Source organism: Mustela nivalis, assembly GCF_964662115.1.
Source record: "Mustela nivalis genome assembly, chromosome: 1".
NCBI lineage: Eukaryota > Metazoa > Chordata > Mammalia > Carnivora > Mustelidae > Mustela > Mustela nivalis.
The window spans coordinates 162912425-162926225 of record NC_139020.1 but is presented as its reverse complement, the minus strand read 5'-3'; the positions used below and the strand labels follow the sequence as shown (position 1 = coordinate 162926225).

Sequence of the window (13801 nt, the reverse complement as noted above, 5' to 3'; positions counted from 1 at the left end):
AAGCATATTCTTTGTCTGGAAAACTACCACCTGGAGGCAATATATAATGTTGTATTGTTTTAGAAAATGCTTTTCACCACAGTGAAGAGTTCTCTTGCTATACTTCATGAATGTCAGAGCTACATAAGCCATCTCTTGAAAATCCTTACTTGATCTATTTTATACTTTCCAAATCCCAGGTGAACAACAGACCATACTGAAGTTCTAAGGAATGAAACATAAGCATACTGTTCACATTCTCAAAAAATATGAAAACTGCTAAAAATGAAGAAAAATGGCATTCAGTGGGCCATTGGTCCATGTAAGGAAAACAGTAATTTATCTCAAATTATTTTTTGCAAAATATTACTAGCCACAGATGGTGGGGTAGAGGGGGTGGGCTGCAGGAGTAGGTGGGAGGTACATATGAAGCTATTACTTTTTAAAGTAACCTGCTCATTATTCTTTGCTATTTAATTTTCCACTAAACTGCACAGAGTCCTAGTGGTTCCAAATACTCTTTAAGAATAGCCAAATGACTCTAAAAAAGAGATATAACCAAGAAAGAGCAAGAAGCTAGATGAAGACATGATACTACAGGTATTGACTACTTATGAAAACATAACTCTTCCCAAACTTCTTAAAGTTTGTTATTAAAAACCAGACAAATGGTCAATTTCTCATTCCTTTACCCTTTCTCTTAAGAAACCATTATGTTATATTTCTACATTATAGAAACCATTATAGTATGCTATCATTAACACCATTAAGCTTAGACAACAGACCTTATTATATCCCTAAGTTGAGGTTGGAAGGTTGCTAGTCTGCAGAGGAGATGGAACTAAATCTTTGCATTGGCATCCATCGGTTGTGGACTTGTGTGATTTATGGAGCTTAAAACAAATCAAGGCTTAGTACCTATGAAACAGGACTGGCACTTGCAGGGTTAAGAGTTAGAGATGAAAAACCAGAGAAAGCATAAATAGGATAGTTGAGAAAAGAGATGAACTGTCAAAGGGGAATGAAAAGACAGTAAGTATAATATTTAGCTATTAACACCAGAACAGAGCATATACTTGATAAAAACTGAAATTTAGGACAGAAGACAGAAAAATTTCTCTCTGTTGTAGATTAGATGATTTCGGGGTTAATGTCCATTTGCCTTCCATTTCTTCCTGAGATATTATGTTTTAAAGGATCGTTTTCAGTTTCAGTAGTTTTAAGCTGAGTGGTCACAAGCTTGAAAAAGGTGAGAGGCCAGAGGTAAGACACTGAAGCATGGTAAAGACTGGAGTAAAGTGGTGGCAGAGGAAATGCAAAAGAAAAGGCCTAGTGATTCTTCTGAAGAAGGAACCAATAGGATCTGCTGACTATACACTGGAAATTAAAGAGAAGAAAGAATCAAAGATGAGGCCCAAGTTTCTAGCCTAAGAGAATGATGATGCACTTCCAACAGCAAAGATTAAAAGAACAGTTCTGGGGAAAGAAAATTATAAATCAAATTCAGATATTCTGAATCATAATAAGGAAAAAAAAGTCAGAAATAGTTGGAAGGAAAGTAGAGCTGAAATTCTGACCCAAAAAAATTGTATCTCCAAGATATATTTCTGTAACTAGTGTCAATATTTAATAGATACCAAACATGAAACCAAATATTCATATGCTCTTCAGTTCAAATGTATTTACACTAAATGTAAATAGCGCATATAAGTGAACAAGTCAAAGCAACTAAATTTTCTGAATTCCAAATTCCTATCAGGCTTAGAGTAATCAAAATGGCTGAATGAGAATCTGCACAGTTCCTGAAAAACAGCACAAGCACAGGTTCACTGTCAAAGCTGAAGTTAGGAAACAACTCACCCCTAAACTAGATCAGTGCATACACAATAGATATATAGTAGTAGTGACTCTAGCCATAAAAGAGAAAAGAAGATAAGGAAGATAACATGATACCTTCTTCTGGGGTCAATAAATATGTTCTAATATAGAAAGTATAAAGAATTAATGTCCCTTTGGATTCTAATTTACATACCAATGTTTCTTCAAAGGAAATTCCTAGCTATAAGAGGAAATGGCACCAAATGAGTGCTGTGCTGAAGGGCCTAAGTGTACTAAAGGCACATTACACCCCAGATGTCTGTACAGTTTGGGGTTCTCACTTTCTAATGAGGAAGGAAAAGGAGAAGAAGGAAGAATAGAAGAACATATGCCTGCAGACTGTGCTCCCAGCCAAGGTTACTCTTGACATTTTGGCCATTAAGGCCTTCATGGGCTCTATGAACTAAATGCCAGCATCACTCCCCTCCCCAAGTCTTTGTGACAAGCAAAATACTCTCTCACATTTCCAAAAGCTGGGAAGGATGGTTGGGAGAAAAGGGGATAGGTTCCTGGACATCCTAGATCTGAGAGAATTTTACAATTCAAGAATTTTCACAAAAGATAATTCATTCTTTAAATATCTGCAAGACTTCAATCTTGATTTTACTTGTCTGAATCCAACAAAGATGCCATCATGTTCACCAGCCTGATTTCCTTAGACTCAACCTATTTGAAATACTTAAAAACAAAACAAAACAAAAAACTAATAAAGGGTGTCTGGATGGCTTAGTTAAGGGTCCAACTCTTGATTTCAGCTCAAGTCATGGTCTCAGGGTTGTGAGATCAAGACCTACATCAGGCTCCATGCTACGCACGGAGCCTGCTGAAAATTCTCTCTCCTCCTCTCCCTCTGTGTACCCTCTCACTCTTGTTCTATCTCTCTCAAAACAACAACAATAATAACAAAAAACACCAAAGCACTAATATAACAATAAAATTACTTGTTCCAAAGAAGAGAGAGGAGACCCTATTCTGAGGTTTTTGTATTCCATTGCAGAACACAACTTGTAAAGTGTTCGAATGGGTAAATTAACATAGCAGACCACTAAACCCTCAACAGTAAAATAAGGACCTATGGACACAGGTCAACAATCTGTGGTCCTAGTCAAGCTACTGATAAAATAAGGCTAACTAAAAATTATGTAAGGCCAATTAATTTATGATTATTTTATGAAAATAAGGGGTGACTGCATATGGAAGGCTCAGCAAATATTTACTTCTGGTTCTCCAGAGCAAGGCAGACAGTGTAGCTGCATCAGTAAAAAATAAAACCATGTATCTTATCCCCTCAAATACATGCTTATATTATTTAAGTATAGCTGGTTGTGGCTGATACCTGAATTGGAATCTTCCATTTTTTGTATTCAATGTTTTACAGAACCACTTTTGATTACTAGGCAATATTTGTTTACAAATTAATTTTAATTCTCTAAAGATTGAGTTAATTTCTGAGCTTCTATAATCATGTAAAGATAATTACCAAAAAGAAAAAAAAATTCACAGAATTCTAAATTAGAGTTGCAGAAAACCTTAAAACAGTCTACCCCATGACTGAGTGAATTTATTAGAAATGTCTGAGAGACAAATTTCTCATATAAGGCTAAGAAGCAATAAATATGGAAGACCTCTGTTTTTAAGCCATTATTTAGAAAATCAGTATGGAATTGTTTCTAGTTTGTTCCTGACTAGAGCAGCCACTCAGGAAATAAACATCTTCTATCTTTACATGACGCTTTTTGAAAAAATAACTTTTATTTCCTTATGATTTGATAAAAATAAGTTTGTAAAACACCTGAAGTTAACATTGAGGAAACTGCTAAGGCTTTTTTAAGGTATTACAGAATTTGCAGACTGTAATCTAGGGAGTTAGAAAGGAAAAGTCCTAAATACAATTCCTAATAGCCCAGTGCTTGTTTTAACCTTAAGTGGAAAACTTTAGTCAGACAAATTCGTCCATGATCGATGGATAACAATGTTCTTTTAGTGACTCTTTGTAAACAAAACTGAGATGGGGATATTGTTAGACATTTCATTTATTCTTCTCAATTACTAGGAACTCTGCTCTCAGACTGTTTCAGGTTTTAATCATATTAACAACAATGTTTCTGATACAATATTCTAAGGTAAGGTACTAAGGTAATATTAATAATACTTCCTTTCTAGAACTTTAATTTCCAAGAATGACTAAGACCTCCTAATTCTAAACGTATTGCAATGTAACAGGAGCTGTGTCTGATTTAGGTTAATTAAGATCCCACTACGCAGCCTCTTTTTGGTGCAGTACCTAAATCACTTTGTTAAGTGTTAAGAGATTTGCTAGAGTACCTACCTAGTCATAGCATTTAATTTAGTTCCTGTTTGCTTTCTCTTCAACTGAAAATGGTGTTAAGAACAGTTGCCCTTTCCATAAATTATATAAATGTGGTACAGCTGAATCACATAATGTGATGACTTCTGCTCTTCAATTGAGAATACCAATGGATTCCAATTCATTGCAATGGCTCAATGGCTCAAATTTTTAATTATTCTTTTCAGCTGCTTGATATCTTCAACTCTGATTAATCACAGCAATCTCTTTCTCTTTCGTCAAGGATTTAAATGAAGAGGTTGAACGGGACAGGAAGCATCCCGCACCAAGCCATCAGAGACCTTGTTTCAGGGTGAGTTAGTATAATTTTCATACCTTCATTCACTTACTCAGTTATGAATAATTACTTATAATTTCCCCCTAAAGATATCATGAAAAACACTGTTAAAGGCACTCCTAAAATCTAGATACACTGTGTTCAGAGTACCTTTCATCTACTAATATAGTAATCCTATTAAATAAGGAAATGAATTTACTTGGGGGTAACTTAAATTTAGAAAATCTGTTTAGTACCCTAGTAATTAGGACTTCCTCTGTAAAGTACTTTTTTATGTGCTGCTAACCACTAGCCTTTAATGGTAACAATTTAGAGCTAAGCAGACTGAAAATCTGTTTTTCAAATAGTTAGTAGCACCTAGAAAACACGTTTCTAAACCCAGTTTTTAAAAAAAATTTTTTTGTTTTTTTAAATTTATTTGACAGACAGAGATCACAAGTAGGCAGAGAGGCAGGCAGAGAGAGAGAGAGGAAGAAGCAGGCTCCCTGCTAAGCAGAGAGCCTGATGTGGGGCTCGATCCCAGGACCCTGGGATCAGGACCTGAGCTGAAGGCAGAGGCTTTAATCCACTGAGCCACCCAGGCACCCCTACACCCAGTTTTAACATTAATAAAAAAGTGAACTTAACCATTACAGTTTACCTTAAGACTCTTTTTTTCTTTCTTTTTTTTTTTTTTTAAAGATTTTATTTATTTGACCGAGAGACATAGTGAGAGAGAGGGAACACAGCAGGGGGAGTTAGAGGGAGAAGCAGGTTTTTGGCTGAGCAGGGAGACGGACATGGGGCTTGATCCCAAGATCCCAGGATCATGTGTATTCATGTACATGATATTCATCTGAGCCTCCTAAAATGTGAAGATCTTGAGAGGTTATCTTGTGAAACAGGCTTATGTTACAGATGAGAAATAAAAGGTCTGCATGTTAACTGAATTCCCCAAGTTCCTACCTAGTCATGTAGGGCTGGTACTATAAACCAGGTCTCTTGAGTCTCAGTCTCTTGTTAGTATCATTCTTCTTTTTAGAAATAACAATGCAATCTAGAGCCCTTGCCTCCAAGGTGAAAACATTCATGCTGATCAGTCAAAACCACAACCACCTGGTCAGTAAGAACCAATAAAATTTCTACCTTACTCTAATCCTGCTTTCATGCTCCCGAAGAAAATATTAATGGAGTACAGTTCTTTAAATCTTGCTTATTGTTTGAGGTATGAACTGCTGCTGCCTAGAGGTCCTGCACTTGCCATTACCACTTCTCTTTATCCAGCTCCAAAACTCAGAGGTAATCTGAATTATAATTAATTCAGTGGAGAATAACAGTCAAATGATGTAAGCAATTTACCATGGCCCATACAAGTGAAAACATTAGATAAACAGGCAAAAATTGGATTTTTTTTCATAAAATGAACTATATTTGATAAAATATGCATGATAAAATGTATGCATGGTAAATGTAAATGCAATGATATAAAATATAAAAGCAGCTTCAGTTTAGGAAGAAGTATGTAATAAAAGTTCTCTCTTCCTTTCCTCTCTCAAATTGTGTGAACTCACTGGCAGTTTGGTTCTCCAAAATGAAAATGGACCTCTTAGAAATTAAAAGAATTATCTGAAGACAAGAGTTCTGGTAAACGTTCTCCAGACTACCCACTCCCCCATTTCTTTCTTTCTTTCTTTCTTTTTTTTTTTTAATATTTATTTTATTTTATTTTATTTTATTTTATTTATGTGACAGAGATCACAAGTAGGCAGAGAGGCAGGCAGAGAGAGAAGAGGAAGCAGGCTCCCCACTGAGCAGAGAGCCCGATGTGGGGCTCGATCCCAGGACCCCAGGATTGTGACCTGAGCCGAAGGCAGAGGCTTTAACCCACTGAGCCACCTAGGCACCCCCCACGCCCCCATTTCAATCTCACATACTAATCCATGTAGTCTTTACTTCTTAAAGATTTGTGTTCTAATTAGTATCTAATTAGTATCTTCCTACTGTTGCCAATTTTGATCTTAATAGCTCTTTGGTGTGACTCATCTTGGAGTATTTTTTTTTTAAAGATTTTATCTATTTATTTGACAGAGATCACAAGTAGTAGGCAGAGAGGCAGACAGAGAGAGAGGAGGAAGCAGGCCCCCCGTGGAGCAGAGAGCCCGATGTGGGGCTTGATCCCAGGACCCTGGCCTTCAACCCTCTGAGCCACCCAGGCGCCCTTCATCTTGGAGTATTTGATCTCTCATTCTGAACACACCTCATCTCTAGTGACCACCATTAACAGAATAAATGAAAAGCCTTAATTTCCAGGAAACAAAATTTTCTTGATAACTGCTAAATAGGATAATATGGGATCTAGTTCCTTGTTAAGGAAGAAGGCTCCACCATCTTTGGGCTGGAAGGGGATATCAAAGATATTTAATGTTGTGGCACTTCAAGTGGGCATCAAAATAATTTCTTCCCATTTTTAAATGACAACACTATAATGTATTTCTGTATATCTTGGTAAACTTCTGTGGGTATACTAATAATGTAAATTCCATCAGCGTTATCAGAGAATGTGATGTTTTAGACTTTGGTGGAGATTACCAAATTACCCTTCAGAAAGATTACAGCAATTTGCACTACACCAACAGCGTGGGCGAATGACTGTGCCAGCTCTAGGGTATCGAACTTTTGCATCTGATTACTCTAAGTGAAAATAAAATCTTATTTTATTTTATTTTATTTTTTTTTTTTAAGATTTTATTTATTTATTTGAGAGAGAGACAGTGAGAGAGAGCATGAGCGAGGAGAAGGTCAGAGAGCGAAGCAGACTCCCCATGGAGCTGGGAGCCTGATGTGGGACTCGATCCCGGGACTCCGGGATCATGACCTGAGCCGAAGGCAGTCGTCCAGCCAACTGAGCCACCCAGGCGTCCTAAAATCTTATTTTAATTATCAATTGCATTCCTTTAATTAAGGATAAACTTGAACTTTGTTTGATTTGTAATTTGACCACATGTATTTTTTTTGTGAGCTCTTCTAGATCCCCATAAGAATCTTCTTGCAATCAGGACATAATTAAAACATGCCTACTTTTTATTTATTTATTTATTTTATTATTTATTTATTTATTTAAGATTTTATTTATTTATTTGACAGAGAGAAATCACAAGTAGATGGAGAGGCAGACAGAGAGAGACAGAGGGAAGCAGGCTCCCCGCTGAGCAGAGAGCCCGATGCGGGACTCGATCCCAGCACCCTGAGATCATGACCTGAGCCGAAGGCAGCGGCTCAAACCACTGAGCCACCCAGGCGCCCCATGCCTACATTTTAAAAAAATATATTTATTTATGAGGGGATGGGGAGGGAGAGAAAGAGTGTGTGTGTGCAAAAGCAAGTGGGGGGAAAAGAAAGAATCTCAAGCAGTCTCTGAGCTGAGTGCTGAGCCTGATGCAGGGCTTGATCTCAAGACCCCTGAGATCATGAGCTGAGCTGAAACCAAGAGTCAGGTCCTTTAACCAACTGCCCCACATAGGTGCCTCAGAATGTGCCTAGATTTTTAAAAAATAGACAACAGAGGAACCACCAGAAATAAAAAGCCAACTTGAATTAAGCTTCTACACTCTCCAGAAATGATTCTCTATAAACTTTTCCTCACAGGTTTCCACCAAATATAAAATACTTTCTTCCACCCAGGTATCAATCTGAACAGTCTGTATTCTCTACTTATACACAGACTTCCTCAGACTTCCAACAACCACTACACTTTTCATGAAGAGCAAATGAGAATTAAAGGACATATTCTAACCATATTTCCTGGGCTTACACATCTCAAATTTTCCTATTTTGCTTATCTGAAAACAGTAATCTGGATTGTTCCCCAAACTATATTAAAATCCAAGATAAGCTCCTAAATATATCTAATAGAGTCAAATAGAGGACTAATAGAAGACTTCTTGTATTTTAGGTAGATGCAAAGGCAGTTTGCACATGTACACTCACACATGTATCCCTCTCCTACCGCCTTCCCCCCTACATATGGGGATTAGAAATATAAACATGAAGATGACAATTATGGCAATAGAGAAGGGAGTTCTCTATGGTTGTATTTTCTGCCCTCTTGAAAATATATATTGAAGAGAAAATGTTTTCCCTCCTACCTCAAACCCTGTCCCCAGTCTACCTTACAACACACACATTCCTGTCCATGCTCAAGGTAACAATATATAAACTGAAGTCCAAATGAACCCTACCTTTAGTTTAAAGGCCCACTGTTATTTAACTGGAATCAAATTATGGACACTCCTTATTCCCCGGCTGAAAATACTCTCCCTTTTCTAAACTTGTAAACAATATAGCTTTTCTATTTTGTATCATCTTCCTATTTTTAATTATTTTTGCAGGTTTTCATATTTTCTAATACAGACCATTAAGTCCTTAAGTCAAAGATGTGTCTTATGCATTACTGAACTCCTGAGAGCACCAAGCACAATACTTTTTACTGAATGGCCAGTCACTGTTTCATTCTTATAGCAGGTGAGTTAATATTTGTAAAGTGGTTTGAATAGTGCCTGCACATGTAAGTTTATTAAATAAAATTTAAAAATGGACCAATTTTCCCTTTCTACTGAGTTTTTCCCATCAACATGATTTTTCCTATCTCCCACCATAACCTTCTTTTTGATCCCATTTCCTCTACCAGTTCTTTGCTCCCTTTTGAAGTAAAACACATTAAAATGGTCTAAAATTTAGTCTCCAAATTCCTCTCTTTCCATTCTCAAACTTACTCAACTTGTTTCAACCTCATCATTCTACCAAAAAAATGTTTGGGAAGATGACCAATTATCCCTACATTACTATATCCAAAGATGAGCTCTTAGTCCTTACCTTACTTGACCTATCAGCATCATTTGACAGAGCTGCTGTTTCTCTCCCCCTATGAAGAATCCTCGATTTTTCTTATTCATCATGGGCCACTATTCCTCCTCCTGCTCTTCTCAAATAGGATTATTCAGGGCTTAGTTCTTGTTCCTCTACGCTCCTGTATTTACATTCATTCCCTCTCTTGTTAACTTCATCTAGTCTCTTAACTTTAAATACCATCTAAATTTGATATACCTCCTTCAATTATATTTTCAGCCCAGACCTCCTAAATTCCAGACTCATATAGTCATTCTCAGACATCAAATGGACATCTCAGACTTAACTCTTGCTCTTTCCCACAAAACCTGCCCCACCAGCAGACTTTATATCTCGTTATGACAAATCCATTCTTCCAGCCATTGAGGCTAAAATCCTTGTAGGCATCAATTTCTCTTTCGTAACTTACATCCAAACCACCAGAAAATTCGGTTGGCTGTACATTCAAAATACATCCCAAATCCAACCACTTCTTATTATCTTCACTTCTGCTATTTTAGTCTGAGCCATGATCATTATCTTGTCTGGGTTACTAGAATGGCCTCCTTACTGGTCTCCCTGGCCACCATATAATCTATTCTCAGTACTAAGCCAGAACGACACTTTAAAAATAAAAGTCAAATCATGTCACTTCTCTGCTTAAAATTCTTCATTGTATTGCTTTTACATTAAAAGAGAACGCTAGTCCTTAAAAATGGCTTCAAGGGGATTTCTGATCTGGCCCTCTGTGTTAGAGATTAACAGCCACAAATACATCCAATCAAGAATGCCTTTCTCTTTACAATTTGACTTTCTCATGCCTTCCATCAAAAAGTGGAATCAATTTCTCCATCCTGTGACACTGGGTTTGGTCATGGACTTGGCTTCAGCCAAATGAAACATCAACTGTGGCACAACAGAGACTTGAAATGTGTTTGTATATCGAGGCTTGCTCTTGCTGCACTGGGATCCCCAGTAGGCTTTACATCTCAGTTAATGAAAAGTCCATCCTTACAACCGTGCAGGCTAAAATCCTTGTACCACAAGGAGACAGTCTCCACTAACAGCCAGAACCAATTATAAGGCACGTAAGGGGGACCATCTTAGACCACCAGCTCCATCTAAGCCACCCAGCAATGATACTGGCTTCCACGGAAGACCAGCACAAAAACCATCCAACTAATCCCAGCCCAAATAGCTGACTCACAGAACTGTGAGCAAATAAAATAGTTGTTTTAAGTCACTCAGTTTTGGAGTGGTTTTACAGTAATAGACAACTGAGAAACTCTTATTACATCTTTGACACCCCAAATCCTACCACTCTTTCTTCCCTCTTGTTCTAGTTATACCAACTTCCCTTCCATTCTTTGTATATAATCAGGAACACTCCTGCTTTTGTTCTGGCTGTACCCTCTACTGGGAATGCTCACTTCTCAGACAGTTGTATGGCTAACCTGCTTATTCCTTTTAAGCCCTTCCTCAATGTCTCTTTTTTAATGAGGCTTACACTTACTATCTTTTTAAAAATAGCAGTCTACCCCCAGCCCTTCTAATCTCACTTACCCACTTTTATTGTTTTTATAGCCCATCCTTCTCTAACATACACCACAGTTTACTTACTATGTTTACTATGTGTTGTCATCTTCCCCAACTAGAATGTAAGGTTCAAATGTGAGAGGAGTTTTATTTTATCTTTTAAAAGTTCACTGTTTGGAGCCCCTGGGTGGCTCAGTCATTAACTGTCTTTGGCTCAGGTTCTGATCCCAGGGTCCTGGGATTGAGCCCCACATCGAGCTCCCTGCTGGGCGGGAAGCCTGCTTCTCCCTCTCCCACTCCTGCTTTTGTCTTTGTTCTCGCTGTCTCTCTCTGTGTCAAATAAATAAATAAACTCTTTAAGGAAAAAAAAAAATTAAAAGCTCAGTTTGATACAGTGACAGCTCAATGTAAATAACACTTGTTTACAAGGTAAAGCATCTATATATGACCAAGTGATGACACATGTATGTTCTGAATTGCCATTATAAATTCTGGGCATTTGTATAGAAAACTTAAGCAACATCAACACTGGTAAGGGATTGTCTGGACTTTCTCCATTACATATATGAGTTAAACATACAGATGTGTGGTGATGCAGGGTTATTAAGAAAGGAAAAATGGAATTATTCATCTTTAAAACTCATCAAATCTGGAGATACTGTAATCTCATTTAAAAAACAGATGTTAAAAAGTTCAACATTGTCCCGCTTTCTAAAATTCTCCATTTATTACCTAAAGTCAGAAGCATTTCTCCCTCAAATCTTCCTTCAAAATATTCATTCTGTAGTTTAGAATGAACTCTTAACAAAGCATGTTACAATCTCATGTAAGGAGAACATATATGAACCCCAATCTATAGCAGTTTGATGTACCCACATCGTCATATTAAGAATTAGAGATGCAGAGCAAGTACCTCATTTTTGAATATTTTAAATCATTGTTTCAATGACAGCATTTTAGTTCACCAGAGTCAATGAATAGTTTGTTAAGTGAGAGGGAGACATGGGGAGGGAAGCAAGAAAAGTTTCATCTACAATCTTTTAAGCAAATTTTCTCCACTTATGAATTAATACAACCATGGAGAAAATCAATTAAGAATGTTTAAATTACATTTCATGTTCCCCACCTCCCTGTCGACTGTCAGTAGGGGGAAAAAGAGTTAATTTCTGTTTTACTACCAGTCTCCACCTCCTATCCTTTGAGGGCTCTCCCACGAATTCTTTCTTTTTGACCAACCCATTCAACCTGAGCTAGCATTCTTAATAAAACACAGATAAGTAAACTGACCTTTTATAACCCCAGAACAAACAGAGATGTGCCAAGGTTTTAAAATCCAAGATACAGAACAAACAGAAAAAAAAAGAGTACAAAGCAGAGCCACAAATCTCTTAATGAAGGCAGTATTTAAATTATTATCCATAAATCATAAGAGAGTAATTTAATATCAAATTTCAGAGTAAAAAATCTGGACCTTAAATCCAATGGCTCAAGGGCAAATAGTATTAATGTATATCCATTTTAAAATCAGGTAAAACTATAAAAAAATCTGTTTCGCTTTAGTATTATCTCTTAGAAAATAGATATACCATTTATTGGCTCATTTATAGAACCAATTCAAAAAATCACAGTAAAATCAAGATCTGACCAAGTTTTCTACTGAAGATTACAGAACAAATGTGAAAATGGGGGTTGTGTTGCATAAAGCTGGATCATCTTCCTATCCAGTTGTATCTCAGAAATTTGTTCTTCTGATCTGAAGACATAAACTTTAGCACTGAGATACGTGCACACTGCTTTACAATTAGGAAAATTGCCAAGTCTTTGGGAAAAATACAGTGAAAACAAGTAGCTGAATGATAAGAACCTTTGTTTTTAATGTGAGAAATATTTCAAATGGATCTAATCCAAGTTCTTATTTGTTATGCATGCCTAGCATCTTCAAATTTAACCCAAGCTTTTCCTAAGCTGCCAAAGGCAAATGAACTCTCTTGTTCACTGAAGGAAACACTTATTTTCTGATAACTTTTCTGCCTGAGAGAGTGAGGCTGACATTTACTCTGCACTGAAGCAGCCCATCACACAGGAGTCGGAACACTCCAGTATGATCTGAGCATGCCCACACCGTCAAAAGAGTGCTCTGTACATTCCGCCCAAATAGCTTTGGGCAAAACGAACAACTGGGAAACACATAACATGCTTCTTGATTATTGCAACCTCACACAAATCAGTCCAAAAATAGCAAATGCCCATGGCTGAGATCTACTACTGAAAAATGCTGAGTTTTAGCAGCTCAAAGCATTTCCTGTGTCTATCTATTCAACCAGCCCCCACTTAAAGCTGTAGAATTATAGGATTAAGGAAGAGTTTTTTAAAAAAAAGACAGATACACACACATATACAACATACGGTTTCCGAGGAGAGTGAGGGTTCCATGCTTGTAAGGGAGAAAAAGGAGGAATATGCCGAATAACCCTCGGGTTTCTCCCAGATTTGAACATGCTGTACTGTGGCATGAGGTCAGCAGAGACTGACTCCAGCCCTGTGAGGCTGAATTCTACCCTGACAAAGCAGTATCACTGTAATATGAAGCAAAAGGATCCAGGGCATGTTGGCAGCTGTACAGAGTGGCTGTTCTAGAAAGTAATGGCAATTCTAAAACAAGAGATCTATGCTGTCACATGAGATAATCTTCAGCCCAGTTAAGCAATAAGCACCAAAAATACTTGAATCCTAAACACAGGCAGCTCAAAATATTAAAAGGTAGGAAAGAACTTTGCTCCTTAAACCTATTTTGTATCTGGAGGAGACGAACAGGAAGTGGGAAACTTGAAGGGCTATTGGTTGATTTGTTTATATCACTAATATTATATTGATCTTGGTCTGGGTTGAGGCACAGTCTT

General features: G+C 37.2%; 1 protein-coding gene across 15 annotated transcripts in view; it reads right to left on the bottom strand.

Annotated features, from left to right (window-relative positions):
- Window positions 1-13801, bottom strand: part of TMCC1 (transmembrane and coiled-coil domain family 1) — a 256200-nt gene that overhangs the window by 47168 nt on the left and 195231 nt on the right. The window contains exon 1 of one of the 15 annotated variants that reach the window (XM_082748095.1): window positions 13293-13430. The exons of 13 other annotated variants lie outside the window; for them this stretch is intronic. In XM_082748095.1, the coding sequence (XP_082604221.1) occupies window positions 13293-13334 (42 nt within the window). In that variant the 5' untranslated portion in view covers window positions 13335-13430. Of the gene's footprint in view, window positions 1-13292; window positions 13431-13801 lie in introns of those variants that run through there. One more of the 15 variants, XM_082748097.1, reaches the window with a different exon arrangement.